This window comes from Megalobrama amblycephala, linkage group LG4 (assembly GCF_018812025.1).
Source record: "Megalobrama amblycephala isolate DHTTF-2021 linkage group LG4, ASM1881202v1, whole genome shotgun sequence".
NCBI classification, from domain to species: Eukaryota; Metazoa; Chordata; class Actinopteri; order Cypriniformes; family Xenocyprididae; genus Megalobrama; species Megalobrama amblycephala.
Genome location: NC_063047.1, coordinates 36,688,547 through 36,712,691, shown reverse-complemented (window position 1 = coordinate 36,712,691; position 24,145 = coordinate 36,688,547). Strand labels below are relative to the sequence as shown.

Here is a 24,145-nt window from a genome sequence, read left to right as displayed (position 1 = left end):
AGTGAATGCCCATTATCCTTCATTCCAAGACCTCAAATGGCTTTTCCTCAAGACTTCAACCTCAATTTTCTAGGTTCAGGTGTTTTAATTTATATATCGCTCCATTTCTATGCCGTAGAAGCACTAGAGCGATGCTGATCGGTGTCACTTTCACGTTTATCTTGGGTCTCGGTTTGAACTAAACCTACTGAAATGTAGCATTAAAGACAATCTGTTGGGAAGCTTCAGCTTAGCCTGTTTTCAACATTTGAGATGTGTTCTTTTTCTCTCAGAATGTTTTTGAACATTAAGTATGTGGGTGGTTGTTTACGTACTTTGGGGAGTTTTCCCCCTCTCATCCAAAACTGAAAGTCATGTAACTGTTAACTCAGTGTTTGCGAATGATCTCAAAATTAGCTGATCTAATTTGAGAGTTTCTAATCCACATCACAGACCCTCTGTTAGATAAAGGCCAATGAAACTTTCACTTTACCCAATTTGAGTTGATTTCCCTGAGTGTCAGAGTAAATTCGATTGGTCGATAAATGGTGTTACTTCAGGAAGAGAGGAGATGCATCTAACTCTGCAATTCCCTTAATATTCTTCAATCATTGCATCTATCTGCTTTAAATGCATTATCACTGCATCACTGTGCTCTTCACTTGTGTCTATAATGGGCTGAGGGTCTTATTTACTAACCCCTATGTATTTCCCACCTATTGGAAACTGCAGAAAATTATCATATAGCTTGAGGCTTGAGTCTCTTGACTGTTAGCTCATAAATATTCATGATGAAATATTATTTTATATTGAAATTATGTAGGTTTTCAGTTTAAACTATTCAAAGATAAATTCAATCCAAACACTATTCAAGAAAATGGATTGGGAAGTTGTTGTACATTAAGGAAATGTATACAAAATATTCATTTGAATTTCGGTATGAAAATAATCTTTTGTAGTGGAAAATATTTTCTTAATATCTAATAACTATTAAATTTTCTGCTAACAGTCTGTTAGCTCTCAGTGGTACTTTCAGAAATACGTTGACATTTGTTGCACTAACCTTTGGATTTTCAAGCTCCACAATGGAAGTTTTACCTGTGGCTCTTTTAAATAATTGAAAGGAAATAGACATATTTCTTTAATCATTGCTCTTCTACACTCCATGACAGCACAACAAAAAATAAATAAATAAAATGACTGGTGTGTGACCTGATAAATATCTAAGCTTCTATCCTGTCCTTTCACAGATGAACAAGAATGATTCAACATGTCTACTGACTAGGAGCTGCATTTGTCACCTTAAGAATGTCCTTAGCTCTTAACTGGATTTGAAGCATGGATGGCTAAAGAAATTGATATCCTCCAGGGAGTAAATTTTTAAAATGATCTATAGCTATGCTAGAATGGATGAATGCAGTGATGGATTTTTTTTTTTTTTCTTATTCTTATAAAAATCGGTGTTAGAGCCTTAAGCCTCTATAATACAAGAGCGGTCACATTCAACTCGCATACGGATGTTCACCAAAGCACATGCTTTGTTTTCAAACGGGCTTCTAATTGATTGAATGCACTTTTTTGTTTGTTATTCTCACAAATGTGTTTTTTTTTTTTTTCCGCAAGAAGTAATTGTGTGTGTCTGTGTGCGTGTGTGTGCGTGTGTGTGTGCGTGTGTGTGTGTGTGCGTGTGTGTGCGTCAAGCTCTTAGATGAGGTTTGGTTGTGTGAATTATGCATGCAGAGCAAGCGCACTCTGAATTGAGAAGCTGTCAAGTCTGTTCAAATCTGGACTCTTGGTATGAATTGGAGATGCTTTTACTCGTAAAAATGTGTCTTTTTTCCCTCTACCCCTCTCTCTCTCTCTCTTTCATTTTCTCTCAAACAGTGGTATTCCATTTTCCAGGTCTGATTTGTATGCAGTTTGTTAAGCAGTGGAACTAATTAATGTAATGGGATGAAAAGAAGCGATTTAAGTGCGAATCTGTACAGATGAAAAATGATTCAGGCTTGAAGGAACTGAGTGGAGCAATAAAATATTCACCACAAGGGACTAATTTGCTCTTAGTCTTGTCTGTTTTAAGGGGCTCATGCTCACTTTCTTGTTGTTCTCTTATCAAGATAACAGATTAGATCTACTTTCAGATATTCTTATATCTAAAATAGATGACAGAGACAGTGATGAAATTGTTACATTTCTGAATGAAACTAGTACCAAATCAGAGAAGTCTGTAATATCTGTAGAAAGATGTTAGCATTCATTTCAATGGCAGCTGCTCATCAGGTTCAGGATTTGCTGATGCTTGATGTGCTGTCTTAAAAACAGATTTGCCAACTAACTGTGAAGGCTTTGACAGCAAAGCCATAAGTGCCCCTGACTGCAAGTTTCCCAAAACTCTTCTGATGTCCCATCATCTTGTTCAGCAGCTTCTTTAAAGCCTCTATTTTATTCATATGAAAGGGACCACAGGGAGAAGTTCTGATATATATATATATATATATATATATATATATATATATATATATATATATATATATATATATATATATATATATATACCCAAGAACTACTTTCTTTGTTCATTCCAAAGCCAAATCAGTATAGTTGTTTTTGTGGTAATATTGCAGATGCACAGTTTAGAGGTTTTCTTTAGTCATAGCACCCCCTAGCATCAGAAATGGCATCCTCCATCAGATTGTGTGGATGTCCTTGTGTAACAGGTTTGGAACAAGTATATTTCACAGAAAAGATGGAAAAGGAAAACAAAGACAGGTTTGAATTTTGATCCTAGCCCAAATGTTTCTAAAGTTATTATTGAAAATGTTAGTGTGCCTATTATAGCACTACATAATGTCAGAAAAATGTGTGTGCATGAGTAGAGGGTGAGATTTTAGGGATGGAAATAAAAGTGATGAATAATCAAAAAATCTGAACAAATACAGCATCAGCTTCATTGTTTTTTTACCTGTTATAATTGTCCTTATACACAATTACTTCCTGGTTTTCGATAAGCCAGCTTGGCCATTTCTGGTTAGGTGTCATTCTGTACTCATTGTACATTGACACAAAACCATCAATGGTTGACTTTTTATTGTTGTATTTATATTTTAATGCAACATTTTTTGGCACTTCAATTTTTAATGTGATGACCAAAAACATTTGTTCACCCTTCTTAGACTGGGCCCATTTGTAAAACCGAACATTTCAAGATGTAGAAAATTCAATATTTGACAGAAATCACTTTCATTTAAAAATAAAAAGACATTAATGGAATAGTTCACTTTTAAATAAACTTTTCCTGATAATTTACTCACCCCCATGTCATCCAAGATGTCCATGTCTTTCTTTCTTCTGTCGAAAAGAAATTAAAGTATTTGATGAAAACATTCCAGGATTTTTTTCCATATAAAAAAAAAAATAAATAAAATTAGATAAGTTTTAACCTTAAATGCTCATCTTGAACTAGCTCTCTTCTTCTTCTTCTCTATTAGAATTCCAGCAGTGTAGACACTGCTAAGTGTATTACTGCCCTCCACAGGTCAAAGTTTGAACTAATTGTTATATACTATTGAACTAGCATATTGCATATAAAAATTAGTTACAACTTTGACCTGTGGAGGGCAGTAATACACTTAGCACCATCTACACTGCTGGAATTCTAATAGAGAAGAAGAAGAAGAGAGCTAGTTCAAGATGAGCATTTAAGGTTAAAACTTATCTAATTTTATTTATTTTTTTTTTTATATGGAAAAAAATCCTGGAATGTTTTCATCAAATACTTTAATTTCTTTTCGACAGAAGAAAGAAAGACATGGACATCTTGGATGACATGGGGGTGAGTAAATTATCAGGAAAAGTTTATTTAAAAGTGAACTAATCCTTTAATTACCACTATAACCTGTAGATGGCAGCATTATTGGATCATTTCCTGTAATATTTTTTTCCCACACATTTCACTTTTGAATAAATATTAAACATTATAAAATCACTAGCATTAAAAATAAATTTTGTCAAGGTGAAGTATGAAGTACTGTCAAAGTCTAATGAAAAACAATAACTTTTCTTGTGAATGAATTGCACAGAAAGGAAGCACCACTCTTTCCCTCCCTTTAGAAGCTGTCAGTCAGTGCAGCACAAGCTCACTGATTTTGGCACGCTTGTTCAATGAATCTAACTAAAGTGCACAATAAATCCTTAACTTACAATGTGTTGACCAATGTGTTTTTTTTTTGTTTTGTTTTTTTTGTTGTTTTTTTTTACACAAAAGTGTGTACACTGATGGTCAAATTGAAGTTACCGACACACCAGTGACATTTCACCAGAAGTTTTCCAGCTGGCTTATATTGTTGCAAAAGTTCTTAAGAATGTTCGGTACATATGGTCAATTCTAGACCAAAAATTATGATGTAGAAAACACAATAAAAGGTAATCACATATCTGTTTCTGCTTATAACCATGGCCTGAGAAAATCTCAGGTGTTGTGTGCACAGTACAGGGACTGCTGTCTGCTTTATTGGATATTATATGTTCTTGTCGAGCAGACATACCTCATGTCTTCACCCCCACTTGTACCTTTCCATCTGATTCTCTCAAGTAGGCATGAAAGTAGGTCAGAGAATTCAAATAATTATAAATTAAAGGAGTTTTCAACATAGAAATAATTTAGTTCAGCAACAGAGACCCTATATCGCAATTGTGGGACCATATGAAGTCTGTGTTCACAAAAGTCATGTGCAACAAAATGTAGTTTATTTATAGTTGAGTATTTACAAAGCATAAATACAGAGTGTAATATGCCAGATTACTGTTTTGATAATGAATATCAACACTTGCTGGTGTTGTATTAGAATGAAGAGACAATAAAATACATCAAGACTGTGAAAGGTGTTTCCTAAATCTAGATCTGCCTGGAGGAAATATACTTTAAATGAATGTCAATTTTTTTGTTACATTTTGTCAAATGCACAATCCTTAGTCAGCCTTGCCTGAAAGGCTTCAAATCTACTGTCTGTGTGAATGTTAGACACACTGGGGTGAATACAGTAAACAGTTGTGCTACTTTTTTGAGTGCAGTATGTTAGCACAAAAACTAGCTGCAGTTTAATCAGGCTATTTGCTGTATTAGTTATTGTCATTCTGTTCAGCACAAACAAACCTTTCTATGTTCATTAGGTTTATATATTGAGTCGTATTCACAAAAGTCAGTGCAATTTGGCTGGTGCAATTTACATGGGGCCTATTACCAATCACAGAAATGGTGGCATTGACTCACTAAATGATAGAGAAGAACATTATAACCAGCCATTTGTCTAGCATGGTGTAGACAAGCATGCTTTTGGCATTTTAAAAAGCAGATTCAGATGATTTATGCAAGTTTATGGCATTACCTGATTTGCATAATTTCTTTACTGAATTGAGCATTAAAACAACACACAGACAGCATTTGCAAAATTCATTCTTAACAAATTTCCACATATTTTTTTTTTTATTATTTATTTTTTTATTGTCATTAAAAATGGTTAACAAGCTATACCACACCAGAATTCATTCTCTGACATTGAAAAATAAAACGTCCTCAGGTTTACACATAACTGCAATTACTGCCTCAACGTCAAGGTCCTCCTTTGTTCAGACGGACTGGCTTGATTCATTGGTCTGAGTGAGATTAGCTTTGGGTTCAAGCTTCTGTGTGAAATCAAGGGCATTCAGGTGTGTCAAGCACTTCCATTCATTCCAGGTCACTCACTCTCCTTCCTGTTATCATTGCAATTACCTTGAAAAAGCCACATTTGTTGTAATATGTATACGCAAGTTATATTTTTATGAGTCTAGATGAGATTATCTCTGTTTTACACCATTTTAAAAAATGCATGAATTTATTCTTGCAAAAGAATGTCCTATGCCCATAGATGTATATGTGTTGACTGACTGTATTTAAGAAGTCAAGTGAAGGTTGTTTTGCTGCTGTGGGTTTCTCTGTCATAGAATACTAAAACAATGTAGTTTCTCCAGTGACCTTGGTGCAGAAGTTTAGAGTTCAAGTTAGTCACACAGATTCACAACGCTGACCAACAGAAAGCTGCTTGGTTTAAGTCTATTTGAGCTGTGCTTCATACATTGACAGTGGACCTTGCTGAAATTTTGCTAATGTGATTGCATCTTCATGGCTTGAGAAATTAAGCTCTTGTGTTTGGTGTATTTGTTCTAGTACTGAGGCTCTTCTTGAATGCCATGGGTTTATATGAGTGATTTTGTTTCCCAACCAATACTATCTGAACACTATCTCCCTGTACAAATAAGCGGCCTTCTCCTTTTTGTTCTGTGGTGTAGTTCAAACCATTTGTGGCCACAATTCAATAATAATGACCGTGTCTAACTTTATCGAGACTGCCGCAGCCCGATGTCAAGATAACACGTTCAAGTCTCTAACAAGTCTACTTTTTAGGTGCTTATATACCATCGGCTCACAAAGCACAAAATACATTTAATTTTAATTAGTCAAGTTATCTGAAAAATTCTATGTTGCAAATAAACAGTTAAAAGTACACATTTAGGTTGCTTTACACATCCGATTACATAAAGCACAACATCTTTTTTTTCAGGTTTGCAACAAAAAACAAAAACAAAAAAATCTCAAATACAAGCACATAAAATATTAACCAAATGCAATTATCACATATTGCTGTGGCTAGCAATCACAGTTCTGCTGAGCTGAAATAAAGGCTACTTCTTATTGCCCATTTTGCTGTGAATAATTGATGATACACATCCAAACAAAATTACTGTATCTTTAGAAGTTATTGCCCAAGATAAGGGTGAAAGATTCAGGCTATTTGGGAAGTCAAGTAATCACTAAAATATCCTACTGGTAGAAGAGCTTTCTCATTCTGTGTGTATGTTTGTTTGTTTGTTTTTTCAGGTTGACATGCTTCGGCCAACAAAAATCACAGGCGTTATTACCCAGGGGGCTAAAGACTTTGGACATGTTCAGTTTGTCGGCTCCTACAAGGTGGCTTACAGCAATAACGGCGAGAGATGGTTTATATATCAAGACGAAAAACAGAAGAAAGACAAGGTAGGATTCTTTCTCTCACGCTGTTGCATGTCAAAAACTCGTATTTTTGCAAGACCGAAAGAACTTTTGTCTTTTGACCAAAGGCGCTTTTATCTCAAGGTTGATGTGAATCACCCTGATTTTATTTTTTTTAAACCACATACTGCACAAACCTAAACACTACTCTAGATAGTCATTGTTTTCATAAACTTGGCTTCCATGGACATGTTTACATCACAAAGTCAATAAAATAAGCATCTCCTTGTCTGGAAACAGGGCTGTATATTCTCCTCCATCCTGTCAGCACTGTCCCAGGGTACCTGGACAGACTCTGTCTCTTTCTCCATGGTCTGCCCACATACAGATAACAGTCCAATCTGCCCAGCCTCAGTGAAGAGTGTGCCAGAAATGTTTGTTTACAACTCTCTAGTGGGTTAAATGTGTCCAGTCTGTTGGCCTGAGCTTGTCTTCTGAGTCTTCTGACACTATTCTTAACCTAGCAATAAAGATGCTAATGCGTGTATGTACATTCTGAAGACATTGTTGAATATACTTTTTAGTGTTTGAAAAAAAAAAAAAAAAAAAAAAAAGAAAAGAAAACTTTTATCAAGGAGTCAGGATTTTTAAGTGGTTTCTCATTTCTTATTCACTTTTCCTCTCTCAGTTTTTCCCAAGATCTCAGCTACAGTTATATGATATAAAGCTAACAAAACCTCTATTTAATCATACTTGATAATAAGATGCAATATACTCAGATTTCTGGGTATAGTGTAGAAATCAAAATTGAATCCCATTTTAAAATCCCATTTAATAATAGAGTCATTGGTTTTTGTAATTATTCCAGTGATCATGTGTTGAATCATGGTGCTTATGATACAAAGTTTGAGTATGACATGCAATGTAAATATGCTCTCTTTTATTAATTTCCTGTAGCCCTCCACTGTACATCCATCCATTAAGATATGTGTACAACCCCCATTAGAGAATTAGGGAAACTGTAAGTGGTGTTTTCTATGGAAAAGTCAGGGTGTATTCAGAGTGTTGCTTGGAAGTTACTTGGGTGTTCTGGCTAAGTGTACTGTAAACTCTATTACCAACCAACCATTTCTACATGCTTGGTTGGTTGGGTTTTGGTCAAAAGCCTAAAATAAGGTATGTGTTTAATGCAAGCTCAAGATATTTTCACATTTTATTCTATGATTAAAAATCTCCCAACTCTTGTTTTTATTATTATTATTATTATTATTATTTATGGCTTTTATGTGTCATTATACGGTAAACGGCAAGCTGGTAAAATCACTCACTAGTCCACTTTTATAGCCTCAATGATAACGCATTATGTATATATTTACAACAAAATATCTGTTTTTTTTTTTTTTTGTTGTTGTTTTTTAAATAAGTAATGCAAGTTACTTTTTCCCATTTATTGACTGACACTTCTGTCCCCATGTAAGAGTTTTGAACTTTCTTCTTCTGCAATCCAGAAGCAGCACAGCTGAAAGTTTTGTTTGAACTGTGCCCTCTACTGTACAAGGGTGATTTTGCATTTTCTTCAGCTTGAGGCTTATTCATTTCACTCTTGGTGTGAAAGGGCCTTTACATTTGCCATTTGTTATTATAAAACAAACAAGCAAGCCTAGCCCAGATGAGAAAAGGTGACACAAAGCAAAATTACTTTCCATCAAATACATTGCTTTCCATAAAAAGTAACTAACGCAGGGAGTAACACAATATTGTAATGCATAACTTTCCCCAACATTGATTATCTTAATGAAAAAAACGTGTAAGAATCATAAACTTTTGTTGGTCACAGAGCTTATTTTCTGCAAGAATCCAAAAGCCAATGTCAAACGAGACCAGGGTTTCGGGATGGCCTACACAAATATTGTATGTCATCCCCGAAGCACACTGTAGGAGTCAGTTTTGGTGGCAAAACTAATATCAAAGTTTGTGAATTAATACCTCTTTCCCTTGCACCAAACATAGAGTAAAGAGACACAAATTGACAAACTGTCATTGTCCACAAAAGAGTGGTGTCAATGCATTAACAACTAGTTGTTCAGCTTGGTTCTGTAAACACTAGAATGATTTAATTAAAATCGATTCAGCTGTGGTTGTCACTCCCCAGTATAACCTGCTCTGTGTGTACAGAACAACATTAACCACTCAGAAGAGTGACAACCACATTTAGGTGTAATGTGTACCCATGTGTCCCATGATCATTGTAGTTTGTTCCTCAGATCTTATTCTTCCTTTGGCCAAAACCAATCTGAGTGTGTCTAACCTCAAGAGACTCACCTCCTCACCAATTTAAAAAAAAAAAAAAAAAAAAAAATTGCTTGCACACTCACATAATGCTTACTTACCTCATAACTTCCACACAAACAACTCCTAAAAAACAACTTTCACCTGTTTTCTGTCAGAAATCTTCAGCCCCCCTGAAGCTTTTGGTAATGAAGACGCTGTGATTGGCACAGTAATGCACACCCATCATTGATTATCCTGGGGTCAACGTCAAGGGGTTAATTAGCCTGTGAATAGAACTATTCCCTCGCAAGCAATGGGGTAAATAAGATCACATCACAAGATTAGCTGCCAGTGGATGCCCTACCCCCATCCAGGCATGTATCCACATTCCCTTGATGACCAGACAAGGGGGACATGAAGCTCTGTGGTCTGTGTTAATTTAGATTGTGCTGTATATTATACTTATTAGCCTGAAGATGGCAGTTTGATTAGCAGTTATGCATTGGCTTATATGATTTATATCAACATTTGAATGAAGAAAGAAAAGGGATCGGATTCCCATGATGGGTATGACCAGCAGAAAGTTCTATATGGAAATGGATGGATTATTCTCCTGTTGTATCATCTGTTCAATGTCGAATCATGACCAGGAAAGGTGCATGTTCCCTTGCGTCTTCTGGTAGTAGGTGCCCTTGATGTCTTGCAGAAATCAATACTGTGGAAACATTGCCCAATGGGTTAAATAGAAGGCACAGACCAGAACAGATTGGAGGGGAAAAGTAAAACTCTATTTCCAGCCAGTGAGCAGGAAGTTTAAGTGAGGCTTAGTGACCCACAAAGGGCACAGTGGATATTATTAAGGAGAGCCCCTTTTGAATTTTAGAGGTGCTCTTCTGAAATGCCTCCATTAATACCTGTGAATACACAATATAGTAGATGGACAGGCAATTTCTTCCTTTTTACATTATGGCCAACAGTTTTACATGATTTTTGGCATGTTTCGGTCACTCTTCTAAACTTATCACTTGGTCTTGTTCTTATCACGCCGTAGTCACAATACAGCTTTCAAGCTCTACTGAAATCTCATCTCACCCCCCTCATCCACAATTGCTTTCAACTCAAGGGGAAAAATGCAATATCAGATTGTATCATATCTCTTTTTTAACCTTTCAGATTTGGACCTCGTGTAATGGTAGTCTTAGAGTGCTATTTATCTGGTTGTTGGCAATAGGGTTCTGGGGATGATGGGCTTTGAAGATGAAATTGAATACAATGCAACCCACTATTTACTGTCTTCAGGTGAGATGAGCTCTAGAACAGCGGTTGCATTAGCCCAGTATATTGACTAGCAGTCACAGAGATCCCTCTTCTAACACAGAATCATTTTCCGAATCACCGAACAATCTCTTGATGGGTCTGAGAAAAGGTACCAGTTTGGTAATACATTACAGAATGAGTGAAATGAACTATGTGTAATGGGTCTATAATGTTGTTGTTGTGTAATGTTGTTGGTTTTGTTTTGTTTTGTTTTTTTTTAAAGAAGAAAAAAGAAAAAGCTGTCCTACATCTTTACCGTATATCAACAAAATAAAATTACTGGGGCTGTAAAAGTTAACATGTATGGTTCGTTTAAGACTATTACTTTTGTTAAGACCTTTAACACAATTATTTATTTAGTAACGTTTTAAATTATTTATAGCTTGTCCTTTAGTCTTGTTACAGTATATGTTATTCTGTGTTTCTAAAAAAGAGAAAAACATTCAAAACTGATTTGAGACGCAGCACAATTGTCTCATACATACACTACTGTTTATACATTACTGTTTTTTGTTTGTTTGTTTGTATTAAGTGATACAAATTAAGTATTTTTGAAAGAACTTACACTCAGCATTCATTTGATCAAAAATATAGTTAAAATTGTAATACTGTTAAGTATTATTACAATTTAAAATGACTTTTCTATTTTAATATATTTCAAAATGTAATTTATTCCTGCGATGGCAAAGCTGAATTTTCAGCAGCCATTACTGCAGTTCTCAGTGTCACATGATCCTTCAGAAATCATTCTAATATGCTGATTTGGTGGTATTATCAGTTGTGTTGCTTAATATTATTGTGGAAATTTTGATACATTTTTTTCAAGATTCTTTGATTAAAAATAAAGTTCAAAAGAACAGCATTTATTTGAAATAGAAATTAACTTTTGTAACAAATGTCTTTACTACCACTTTTGATCAATTTAATGCATCATTGCTGAATAAACTTAATACATGAACTTAATACATGAACACAGACACATATTCTTAAGTATATAAAAAGTAAGAAATGAATCATGAATAAATATTTTTAATCAACTGACAGCTCTGTAAATTGCACAACCATAATTTGAAAACTGCCAACTGAAGTTTGCTTCAGCAAAGGGGTAATGAGTAGCTTTGTTAAGTTGGCACGCCTCTGAGAAATGGCAGAAATTCGGATCAGGCCCTTATAGGATTGTTTTCCTGCTGAGTCAGACCGAATCTTCACAGTTTTATCAGCACTCAGGGGAAATAGGACAACTGTACCCATGGAGCCCTCACATCTGATCTGTTGTTCGAGATTTGTTTGTTGTGCACAGCACAGGCTTTTCAGCTCCTCTGTTACTAAATAAATGAGTTAAGGAAAATGAGGAAACTGACTTATGAGGTTAAAAGAAAAAGAAAAAAAAAAAAGGAATGGTACAAACCCGATTCCAAAAAAGTTGAGTCACTGTACAAATTGTGAATAAAAAAGGAATGCAATAATTTACAAATCTCATAAACTTATATTTTATTCACAATAGAATATAGATAACATATCAAATGTTGAAAGTGAGACATTTTGAAATGTCATGCCAAATATTGTCTCACTTTGGATTTCATGAGAGCTACACATTCCAAAAAAGTTGGGACAGGTAGCAATAAGAGGCCGGAAAAATTAAATGTACATATAAGGAACAGCTGGAGGACCAATTTGCAACTTATTAGGTAAATTGGCAACATGATTGGGTATAAAAAGAGCCTCTCAGAGTGGCAGTGTCTCTCAGAAGTCAAGATGGGCAGAGGATCACCAATTCCCCCAATGCTGCAGCGAAAAATAGTGGAGCAATATCAGAAAGGAGTTTCTCAGAGAAAAATTGCAAAGAGTTTGAAGTTATCATCATCTACAGTGCATAATATCATCCAAAGATTCAGAGAATCTGGAACAATCTCTGTGCGTAAGGGTCAAGGCCGGAAAACCATACTGGATGCCCGTGACCTTCGGGCCCTTAGACGGCACTGCATCACATACAGGAATGCTACTGTAATGGAAATCACAACATGGGCTCAGGAATACTTCCAGAAAACATTGTCGGTGAACACAATCCACCGTGCCATTCGCCGTTGCCGGCTAAAACTCTATAGGTCAAAAAAGAAGCCATATCTAAACATGATCCAGAAGCGCAGGCATTTTCTCTGGGCCAAAGCTCATTTAAAATGGACTGTGGCAAAGTGGAAAACTGTTCTGTGGTCAGACGAATCAAAATTTGAGGTTCTTTTTGGAAAACTGGGATGCCATGTCATCCGGACTAAAGAGGACATGGACAACCCAAGTTGTTATCAGCGCTCAGTTCAGAAGCCTGCATCTCTGATGGTATGGGGTTGCATGAGTGCGTGTGGCATGGACAGTTTACACATCTGGAAAGGCACCATCAATACTGAAAGGTATATCCAAATTCTAGAACAACATATGCTCCCATCCAGACGTCGTCTCTTTAGGGAAGACCTTGCATTTTCCAACATTACAATGCCAGACCACATACTGCATCAATTACAACATCATGGCTGCGTAGAAGGATCCGGGTACTGAAATGGTCAGCCTGCAGTCCAGATCTTTCACCCATAGAAAACATTTGGCGCATCATAAAGAGGAAGATGCGACAAAGAATACCTAAGACAGTTGAGCAACTAGAAGCCTGTATTAGACAAGAATGGGACAACATTTTTATTCCTAAACTTGAGCAACTTGTCTCCTCAGTCCCTAGACGTTTGTAGACTGTTATAAAAAGAAGAGGGGATGCCACAGAGTGGTAAACATGGCCTTGTCCCAACTTTTTTGAGATGTGTTGATGCCATGAAATTTAAAATCAACTTATTTTTCCCTTAAAATGATACATTTTCTCAGTTTAAACATTTGATATGTCATCTATGTTGTATTCTGAATAAAATATTGAAATTTGAAACTTCCACATCATTGCATTCTGTTTTTATGCACAATTTGTACAGTGTCCCAACTTTTTTGGAATCGGGTTTGTATATTAAAAGCGATTGTATCCTCATTTGGTCCCTGTCAGGGTGTGGGATGTCAGCCCCCTTGGTAAATCATGTGGACTGCCACTTCAGTCCAGACAGTGTCAGGAAAGGGCGAGAGCTCATGCAATATCTTGATAATTAGTTAATAACATTAAATTGAGCGAGCTAGTGCACTACAGATGAGACCGTAACATGCATAATATGAATTTGGCTCAGTCAATAGCAATTCAGAGGGATAATGCCAGCTGGCATAAGATAAAGCAATATTAAACCTTTAGAAAGATATAAAAGATGTTGTACTTGATAGGTGCTCAGTTTCATAGTGGATGTATTTGGCAATGATTTTAAACTCATGTGTCTGTCCTTGTACGTGCACGTGCATTGTGAGGAGCTCAGTGGAAAAAATAATGTTTGATGTAGCTCACTCATGTGTCAGTGCTGAAGCTGTCACAGAAACACGGCAGTTACATATTTGTATCCTATATGTAGCTTACTTTACAAATATAAATAATAATAATAATAAATAAGTCAACTTACATCGTACATCTGTGCCAGCTTTAGTTTTATTAATAAAATAAATATTAATTTTGTTTGTCATGGTTTTCCTAATTCATTAATATAATATAAATTTTAAAAAATGGCAACAACAAACCTGAATAAGTTGGGCTATCTCAAAAAATTTTAGGTAATCAGTTACATATTTTTTTTTCAGCTATGATGTTCCCAATTTTAAGCTTAACTATCAAGTTTTGAGTTTGTAGTACTCATGCAAGTTAATTGCTCCTAACTTGAAGTTAGAGTTAGCTAACTCATACATTTTGATTGCAATTAACATATTTAATGAACTTTTTTTTTTTTTTTTTTTAGTGCAAATCAAATGAGTTTATTTCACTGTAAACCCTAATAAGAAAATTCTGAAAATGCCAACTTGCTTATTTTCTAACATGTTAACAATAACATGGTACAGCACTTACTGCATGAGTACAGCAACTTGAAACATGTAATTTACCTGCTCTCAAACCAAGCAGCAGGCGCCACTTGTCACCATGATGGTAACTCTCCAAAAGCCCACATTTAGCCCAACTTATTTAGGTTTAATATTATTATTTATATTTGTAAAGTAGCTACATATTGACTGGCGTGTTTCTGTGACAGCTCCAGCTCTCCGACACATGAGTTAACAGAAACTCTTCTAAATTAGCATAACAAAACATTAATCACTACTAAATCTACCTTACCATTAATCTTGCACACACAAAAAAACAAACAAAAAAAAAAACATTAAAAACGTTCCACTGAGCAGCACGGTTCAGTATAGTTCAGTACGGTATGCAATTTTGCCGTTTCTGTTGTCAGAAGTTGTGAATGGTACCCTAATTCCGAACCGTACCACTATTTGGGACCCTCCCATTGGGGTACCTATAGTATCAATAGTACCAGTACCAAAAGCGTGGAGCTACACTCACTGCAGAACATTGATTGGTTGACAGAGAATTGTCACTTGCGCATGCTACAAGGTAAATGACAACACAATACCTTTGCAACACAATGTGTATTTTTTGGCTGTTTTTCCTTTCAGAGCCTTCAGCCTTTGCTCAAACAAAGCTGCTGAATGTCCTCCATTGTTGTTTACTGTTACTTTCTTATTAACATGAGAATGACATCGATCACTACTTTCCAGCATATACCATGCCTATCAAGTAAGGGTACTGTTGGCAGTGGAAACGCAAGCCCGTCCCAAATCGTACTGTATGATACTGAACTGAACCGTACCGCTTGGTGGAAACAAGCCATAAGTGTACATTGATTATACTGTAGGTATTTAGGGTAGATATTGAATTGGTGATGCCCATCATTTCAAAGTAATGTCATCTGTGCTAGTTTGGCACACTAAAACTGTATTGTTTTAATAGAGAGAGTTTTAGGCTTTGTGTCAGAAAAAAAAGAATAGACTAGTGTGCAATCTTGTATTCTTGTATTCTGCTGGCCCTGTTAAAGTTAAGAAAACCTGGAATCGAACAACCCTAGGTATATTGAAATCAGCTGTGAGTTGAGGCTCAGTTGGTATTTTTGTGGTGTATAGAGTTGGTGTCTATAGAGTGTTCCATGATTTTTTTGAATGTCCAATCAATTTGGGCCAACAAGGATCTATTGGCTGTATAACTGTCTGTCTGTCTATTTATCATCTCTCTCTTTGTGTCAATCAGATTTGGAATAAGTTGCAAAAGCCATGCTCAGATGTGATACCCAGATCTCCCCACAGACAACCTTGTTTTGCCATGCTCCAAAAGGACTTGAGATTGCCTTGCCACTTTGAGCATCACTCAAGGGATTTTCACACTGATTCAGCTCCATATGAAGGACCCACTTCAAAAGACGTGTTTATGAATTGAGCAGTCTTGCAGCTTGAAGTGGCTATGAAGTGATAAAGTGTCCTGCCCTTGTGATCGAACTCCAAAAGCCCTCACCTCCAAATAGAATATCTGCGTTACCTGATGTACCTACTTAAATAATCCTCCATTTGTTTCTGCATGCCAAAACACTCATTCAGTGCTCTAAAGACAACTTTCCTTTCCACGGCTTTGCAGTCATGAGCCGAGCAGTGCAGGGATTAGATTAAGCAGTAAACACCAGGCACAGATTTATGGGATGTCTTAGAGTTGGATTTGTTTTCTTTGCAGCTTTTATGCATAATCGTTCCAAATGTTCTTGGGTGCGCAGGGAGAGAAGGGTAATTGAGAGTGACTTGTTTCCATCATTCCTTCAGAGAGTACATCAGAAGATGAGATGTCTCATTTGGTTACGGTCACAGAAAGCGTAAGCTTTCACTGAAGTTTTAGTGATTACTGTTGCGTGAAAGGCTGAAATGGATAAGTACTATAAAAGAGATGTGCAATACATTACACCTCTGTCAGTCTGTTTTTATTTAGTGCCTTTTACCAGTTAAATAGAAGCTTGTTTTCAAGTAATTAACCTTAATGCCTTACCTGGTAAATGATGTTCATTTTAATTTTAGACAACTTCAGCTCAAGCTTTCATAATTAAATAATAATAATAAAAAAAGCATGGTATTATTCTAGAATTGAATGTATGATATGAATTCCAGTATGAATTGAAAAATGTGGGTTACACTTTAGATATTCTACTAACTATAAGTAACTACATGTCAGCTAACTCTCATTAGAGTATTAGTAGACTGTTAGGTTAGGGTTAGGGTTAGAGTTAGTTTGATAGGCTATGTCTCTATCTCGTCTGCAGATCTACCTCCATTTTTAATTTCCAATCAACATCCGATGAATAGAACCAAGGCTACATCCTGCAACAACAATTATAATATTTGTAACATGGGCACTGTATTGTGACAATACCAATCTACCAATCAACCTCTGGTCCTCTTCGTTTAGAAGTCACACTTTGCTTCTTCACGGTCAAAAATGACCGAAGCCTTTCCACCCCAGGAAAATCAATGAGATAAATTTGTGTTCAATAATATATTTTTTTTTTATTATTTAGAATTTTGATGGTATTTAATTATACAATGCAATATCTATAAAATTTTTATTAGCTATTTTTCTCCATTAAAAATAATACACTTTTTTTTCTAATATTTTTTTTTTTTAAAGTATTTTTCAATTAAAGCAGTATTCCATGTTAAAATAGAGACATGGCATTTAAAATCAAATTTTTTGAAGGTAGATTAGTGCCATCTGGTGGGAGTAAAAAAAGAAAAACTTATGTAATGCCATACTGTAACCACTAGATTACTATATAGTTCTATATAAAGTGGCTTATAAATTAATGTTTTTAGACATAAATACTTATTTGTATTGTAACAGAAAAATTCAATAAAAATGTAACAAAAATAAACAGATATGCTTTATAATAAATCTGGATATGATCTGATTTCAACCTCTTATTTGAGTTTTTTGGCTCAATTTTACCATAATGTTACAGCCACACCAGTTCATTTGTGTGTATAATAGTGTGTTGTGTGTGTGTGTGTAAGTGATCGTGTGTTTTTTAGTGGGTGTGTCTGTTTTGTACTCTCGATGTTTTAGAGTGTAACCTCTTCCTTGCTGTTCTTTTTTTTTTACTGCTTTGTGGCTGAATTATTGTTTTTATTTCACACTTTTGCAAAAACTTGCTCTGTGTTATGGTCAGGCTAGTTCATATATATGTTTGTGCGTGTTCTATTTTGCACTCTTGACATTTTAGAGTGTCCCCCCTTCATTGCTGTTCCCTTTTTTTCTGAACAGTGGCTGATTTGTAGTTTGTACCATCAAAAGTTTCTCTGAATTTTAGTATTTTTTTGTATTTCCCATTCATTTATTCATTTAATTTTTGACCGCGAAGGAGCCAAGTGTGACTATTTATTTTACAATCCTTTAACATATTCGAATAATGTCCATAATTAAAAAAAAAATCTGTCATTTTTTGACCGAAGAGAAGCAGAGGGTTAAGAGATGTGGTAACTAAGTTCAACCTTTTGCAGCTTATGGTACACATATTTGTAACAGTACACGCATTCCTACTGAAAATTTTCAGTTCGACCCGCATGTGTACCGAATAAATGCAGCGTTGTTTTAACCACTGTACATGCAGAACTTGTGTGTGCAGATATCAATATACTTTGATGTTCTGAACTCATCTAAAAAATAAGGGAGGACACAGAGTGAGTGCTTGTGGAACAACATTGAAGTTAAGACCTGATTTTCTCAACGAATAACTTGTGTCCTTATTTGTAAATGTTTGAAAGTCTTGCCAGTCTTTGCATTTTTCACAGTCCTGCTGCAGTGAGCATGTAAGATATGCTGCTGCTGCATGAATAGACATACTGTACATAAATGTCATAACCAATTTAGAAGGGTGGAGCTGGGGGAGGTGGAGGGTTTCAGAGGAACTGATAACATCCTCATCTAGGGTTTAATGACTGAACTAGATATTTAAATAACAATCAAGCCTCCCATCACATGATGTAGTTTATTTTTACAAACAACGAGGATCTAAAACAGAGTGACACCATTAAATTTTAACAATTAACATGTAATGCCGTTCTTCCCCAACACTGACTTCAGATACCGTCATGCTTGATTACGTATATATACTGTTTGGTATTTGCCCATAATTGCATCACACAGGCAATCTGAGGTGTCATCAGGGTTATATAAAATGTTAAATGAAAGACACAGAGTCAGAGTTGCAGTCTAATAAATCTTACTTAACCTTAATCTTTCTCACCGTACTATCTATCCACACTCATGGCCAAAGTATGCAGACCTTATCATTATAAAAGCCTGGCGGGAAATGCTTGGCATTGAAACACTTTCCTGTGCACGTATATTCCCTGCAAACACACAGGGCATCAGACAAGAAGTTCAGCAAACAAGTTCATGTTTTGAGCTGCCCTTTTGCCTAATCAATTTTTTATGGCATTTCCCCTCGCTGAGTGCATTGGAAAGAGCCGAGCTGCAAAACACGAGATTGGTTCCATGGTGCAAAATGGAACGCTGATTCAGTGCGGAAATGAGAGAGAGAGAGAGAGAGACAGAGAGAGAGAGAGAGGGCATATGTCACACATTTATGTAATTCTTACGACACCAGCAATTAGACACACAGGATCTCTGTGCTCTGATTGTTTACTCTCTACTGATGAATATGTGCTGTCAGTGCTCTGAGAGCTCAGCGAAATTTGTCTTTGAAGCCCACATGAAGACTTAGTTCCCAGCCAGCCACTTTGTTGTTTGCTGAAATTTACCCATCTCTGAACTCTTTACACTGAATGCACTTGAGCTTTGTTTGCCTTCAGCATCAGTTCAGCTACACGGGGTTATTCATAAATCATGAACTGTACTTCCTTTCTCTGACTCTGTATTGTAAATATGCACTATTTGATTGATAGGTAAATGTGTTTATATACATCTTCTGTTGGAAATACAGTCAAGCTGACTTCACCAAGAGCAAATGAAATAATCTGCCTGTTCACTGTGAATTAGCCTTTTCTTTTGAACTTTTAATCGGCGACCTGTGAGCCAAAACTGAACTGTTTCAAATGTTCAGTGGCATTTTAATATGCAGATTTGGTTCTCAGGAAACATTTCTTCTTATTATCAATGTTGAAACCAGTTTTGTTGCTTAATATTTTAGTGGAAACTGTGATACATTTATCACAAATACATAAATGTGACAGCATTTATTTGAAATATAATTATTTTGTAACTGCCACTCTTGATCAATTTAATGCATCTTTGCTGAATATATTTCTTTTTAAATGAATATATAATGGTGCATATAATGTTACACATCTAGAGTTGGAGAGTTCTCTGTAGCTTCTCCTGCTACTGTGTGTAAACTTGCTAAGAATATTCCTCATGACATAAAAAAAAAAAGCTATATAAACAGTTTTGTGTGTCTAGTTGACAAATATTATACTAAATTGAATTTATTATATAGCTTTTTTATTATCGAAAGACTGGCAAAATGTTTCCATTTTGTGCACTTGTTAAATGTGTCTGCTATATCTGATTGAAAAGTAAAATAAATCGGTGTATAATTTGATTTTTTTTTTTTTTTTCAAGGTCTTTCAAGGAAACTTTGATAATGACACCCACAGAAAGAACGTGATAGATCCTCCCATCTATGCCAGATTCATCCGAATTCTTCCATGGTCATGGTATGGAAGAATCACTTTGCGCGCAGAGTTACTGGGATGCACAGAGGAAGAGTGAAGACCTCTATTCATTTTCCCTTTGCTACACTTTGGTCCATATTCAATATAAACTGTGCTTAAACATGTAAAATTAAAATTGGTTTCATGCAAATTTTCCTCTTTTTTTTATATTATGATTTGTTTTATTTTATTTTTTTCTTAAAGAGGTGGATTTAGTCACCTGTCAGACCCTGCTTGTTTGTCCTTTTTGTGGTCTGTTCTGTTTAGTGAATTATTTCTTTTAATTTTAATTATTTTTTGAGCTAAATGGAGGGTGGGGGTTATTTCACTGTGGTTTACGCAGTGGAACAATAGCCACTGTACAGTGTCACTTTAAACATGAACAAAAAATTACATGCAATGCTTTTTGGGCCATAATCAAAAAAATCACAACACATAGCAGAAAAGACTAACATGTAAAATATGTTTCTACTTTCATTTTAACAGCAGGCCTGAAAGAAGTTATATCACAACCGACACTGACATTGTTGTGTAGACAAAAATATGATGGTATTGTATTATATGTAAAACGCAAAATAACTGCATGATGCAAAAATGACTAGAAGTATAAGACAACAAGATGTATAAGTTCAAATTAAAGCATTTCGTAGATCATTTTTATCAATCATTTCAAATTTTTATGATCTGATTTCCTGTACTTTTCTAAAGACACTGTTACATGACCCATAACGTAATGACATGCCATAAAAATAAAAACAACACTACAGCATCCATAACAGGTGAATCTTAACCAGATTAACAATGTCACGCACATAGACAACTGATGGAAAATTATGAAGGCAAAGGTACATTCACAGGTTATTATGTCAGCAGTCTGTAACAACGACAGGAGAAAAGTCCTTGGAAATTAAACTTTTAGAAGGTTTTTTTATTATTATTTTTTTTTTTTTTATGTGTACAATATTTTTTGTGTAACTTCCAGATGTCTCAGTTTTTCACGCTGTTTACCTATTACTTACCTGTACTACTGTATTTTTGTTTTTCTTGATTGTAAAAACCTCAGGATAGATGTCAATTTTACAATCGTACAATTAAATCTAACTTTGGTGGAATGCAAATCCCTCTGAAAAGTCCCTCATTTGTATGTGCTTGTTAAAAATGTGAAGGAATATAAACATACAAAAATGGGTTGTATGGACTACACTAAGTGGGATTATTCTTTTCCCCTTTGCATATAATAAAGGCACCATTAAATAACATGTATGCAAAGATTAGATACAGATGTTTATACAGCTGTTAGGTAATCATCAAAATGTATTTATTAATTTTAAAGGTGAGCATCATTGGGTTGTGAAATCACTGCATCAATCTATTTGTTACTTTTTTTTTTTGGAAATTTTCAGGGCTCACAATACTTATGTAATATATATATACAAGAACCCATGAGGGAGGATTGGGGGTTAACACTATTTGTACAGTCTTGAATGTGACATATTAATAATAATAAAAAAAAAAAAAGGTCAGAGATGTGTTGACATGAATTCAGCATATATCATACACCAAAAACAGCATATACATCACGTGCAGTCCCATAATTTTTAACTAACAGATAAATGTTGGCATCATGTTTCTATGTTTGACATATATGGAGGTAATATCAGTAATTCTTGTCTAACATTTCCCTGTGTCTGTGAGATTCTTCTCTAACACTGTTCATATGACTTGTGTGCACATTTAACAGTTTTGTACAGACCTTTTGAGGATGACTGTGTATTAAGAAGAAAAAAAAAAAAAACATCAAAATATGAGGTCCACAGGCACATTTTTAAAAGAATCAGTAAAATATATATATTGGTGGGTCTGATAGTCCAGCATTTCCATTACATGTGCTGTGAATAGTGATTGTTTGAAAACATGTATAGAGTTCAAATCAAGAGAGACCCAGTGGGCCACATAATCTTTTGGTTTTGCGTTTATGCTGTCAGATGTTCAAAAAAAAGTGTCATATTTCTTTTATGTTCATTCTGTGTCAAGCAAGTGCTATATGGTAAAACATAATTATACACTATTAGTTAAAGCGAAGTGTACAAAGGAGGACAGCCATTGCTAACATATAGACAGCTCTTTTGTTTGACAAATAAAAAGACAAATGTGAAAAATCTTTCGATTTCTGTCTATCGCTTTTCGCTTGTTATGCCTTCACTTATGTTTTGGTTAAAAAAAAAAATAAAAAAATGAACTCTCCTGTTGTTTGTTCCAATGCATGATTTGGTATGCTGCTTGTGCTTTTCACTTGCATTGATTGCTTTCCTCCTTCTCCCAAGCCATTCTTTGTTCAGGATCACACAAGGTGCATCCTATGATTGTGATATCAGATCAAATACTGCTTCTGGCACTTCATGTGAAGGAAAAAGAAGAAGAGGACATGTGATCTCTAGCAATGAATTTCTATAACATCAGTGCCAAAATACTCTTTAAAGCATCAAATGTAGATTGCTTAAAGAACTGGCATAAACACACAGTTTTTTATTTTATTTTTTAAAGTATGTTCATCTTTTCTGTGCCAAACTGCCAAGCTGATATTATAAAAGCTGTATTGCAAGTGTAACATATCATGTGGACAAACAGAAAGCATATAGAGTTGTAGGATCTTTCTGACAATGCATCTAATAGACTTTAAACAGCTGTCTTTGATTTGAAACCCATGCAAGGAGAGATTTGTATGGGCTTTATGAGACCTGCAATCTAAAATCAGCTTTCTCAATCAGCCCATTTCTGAGCACAATGGTGGAAGATGTTAGCATGAGGCTATTGTACATTTCTGATTGTGCTGTTGGATTATTAATGCACATGAGTGATTGCTAGGAAATCGTTCCTTTGCCAGCGAGGTGGGCATGGCGCCACAAGCAAAAAGCGTGAAAGGGAGGTTATCCTGCTTCGTTTTGATTTTCCTAGCGCAAATTAGAATTGCTTTCAGATGTAACAGCTGATTGCTTGTGCCCGTGTCATCTTTCTGTGAAGGCGATAAATCTTACCCAAGCCTGAAACACAGCTGTGCGCTACACATGCAGATCACATACTGAGAGGAGTTTAAAATCTTCAATCAATAGGTCATAGGTCTTGCAAAACTCAAATGTGTATTGGGTAGTTTCAAAAGTTTTACACGTTGAGAAATAAATTGTGCTTTGAGGAGAGTCATCTGAATGGTGTACACTCACATGAAGGCTGTACAAATAATAGTTTTCTATTAAAGGTGCCGTAGAACGTCTTTTTAAAAGATGTAATATAAGTCTAAGGTGTCCCCTGAATGTGTCTGTGAAGTTTCAGCTCAAAATACCCCATAGATTTTTTTTTTTATTCATTTTTTTAACTGCCTATTTTGGTGCATCATTAAATATGCGCCGATTCAGCGTGCCGCCCCTTTAAATTCTCGTGCTCCCCGCAACCAGAGCTCGCGCTTGCCTTAAACAGCATAAACAAAGTTCACACAGCTAATATAACCCTCAAATGGATCTTTACAAAGTGTTCGTCATGCAGCATGTTTAATCGTGTAAGTATAGTATTTATTTGGATTTTTACATTTGATTCTGAATGAGTTTGATAGTGTTCTGTGGCTAAAGTTAACATTACACAGTGTTGGAGAGATTTATAAAGAATGAAGTTGTGTGTATGAATTATACAGACTGCAAGTGTTTTAAAAATGAAAATAACGAGAGTCTTGAGAGTCAGTAAGAAACGATGGTAACTTTAACCACATTTAACAGTATTAGCAACATGCTAACAAAACATTTAGAAAGACAATTTACAAATATCACTAAAAATATCATGTCATCATGGATCATGTCAGTTATTATCGCTCCATCTGCCATTTTTCGCAATTGTCCTTGCTTG

At 35.4% G+C, this 24,145-nt stretch overlaps 1 protein-coding gene across 3 annotated transcripts in view; it reads left to right on the top strand.

The window, feature by feature from the left end:
- Window positions 1-22,499, top strand: part of edil3a (EGF-like repeats and discoidin I-like domains 3a) — a 224,477-nt gene extending 201,978 nt beyond the window's left edge. For all 3 annotated transcript variants that reach the window (XM_048189138.1, XM_048189137.1, XM_048189139.1), the window contains 2 exons: window positions 6,896-7,051; window positions 20,163-22,499. In XM_048189138.1, the coding sequence (XP_048045095.1) occupies window positions 6,896-7,051; window positions 20,163-20,312 (306 nt within the window). In that variant the 3' untranslated portion in view covers window positions 20,313-22,499. The remainder of the gene's footprint in view (window positions 1-6,895; window positions 7,052-20,162) is intronic.
- Window positions 22,500-24,145: the final 1,646 nt, after the last annotated feature.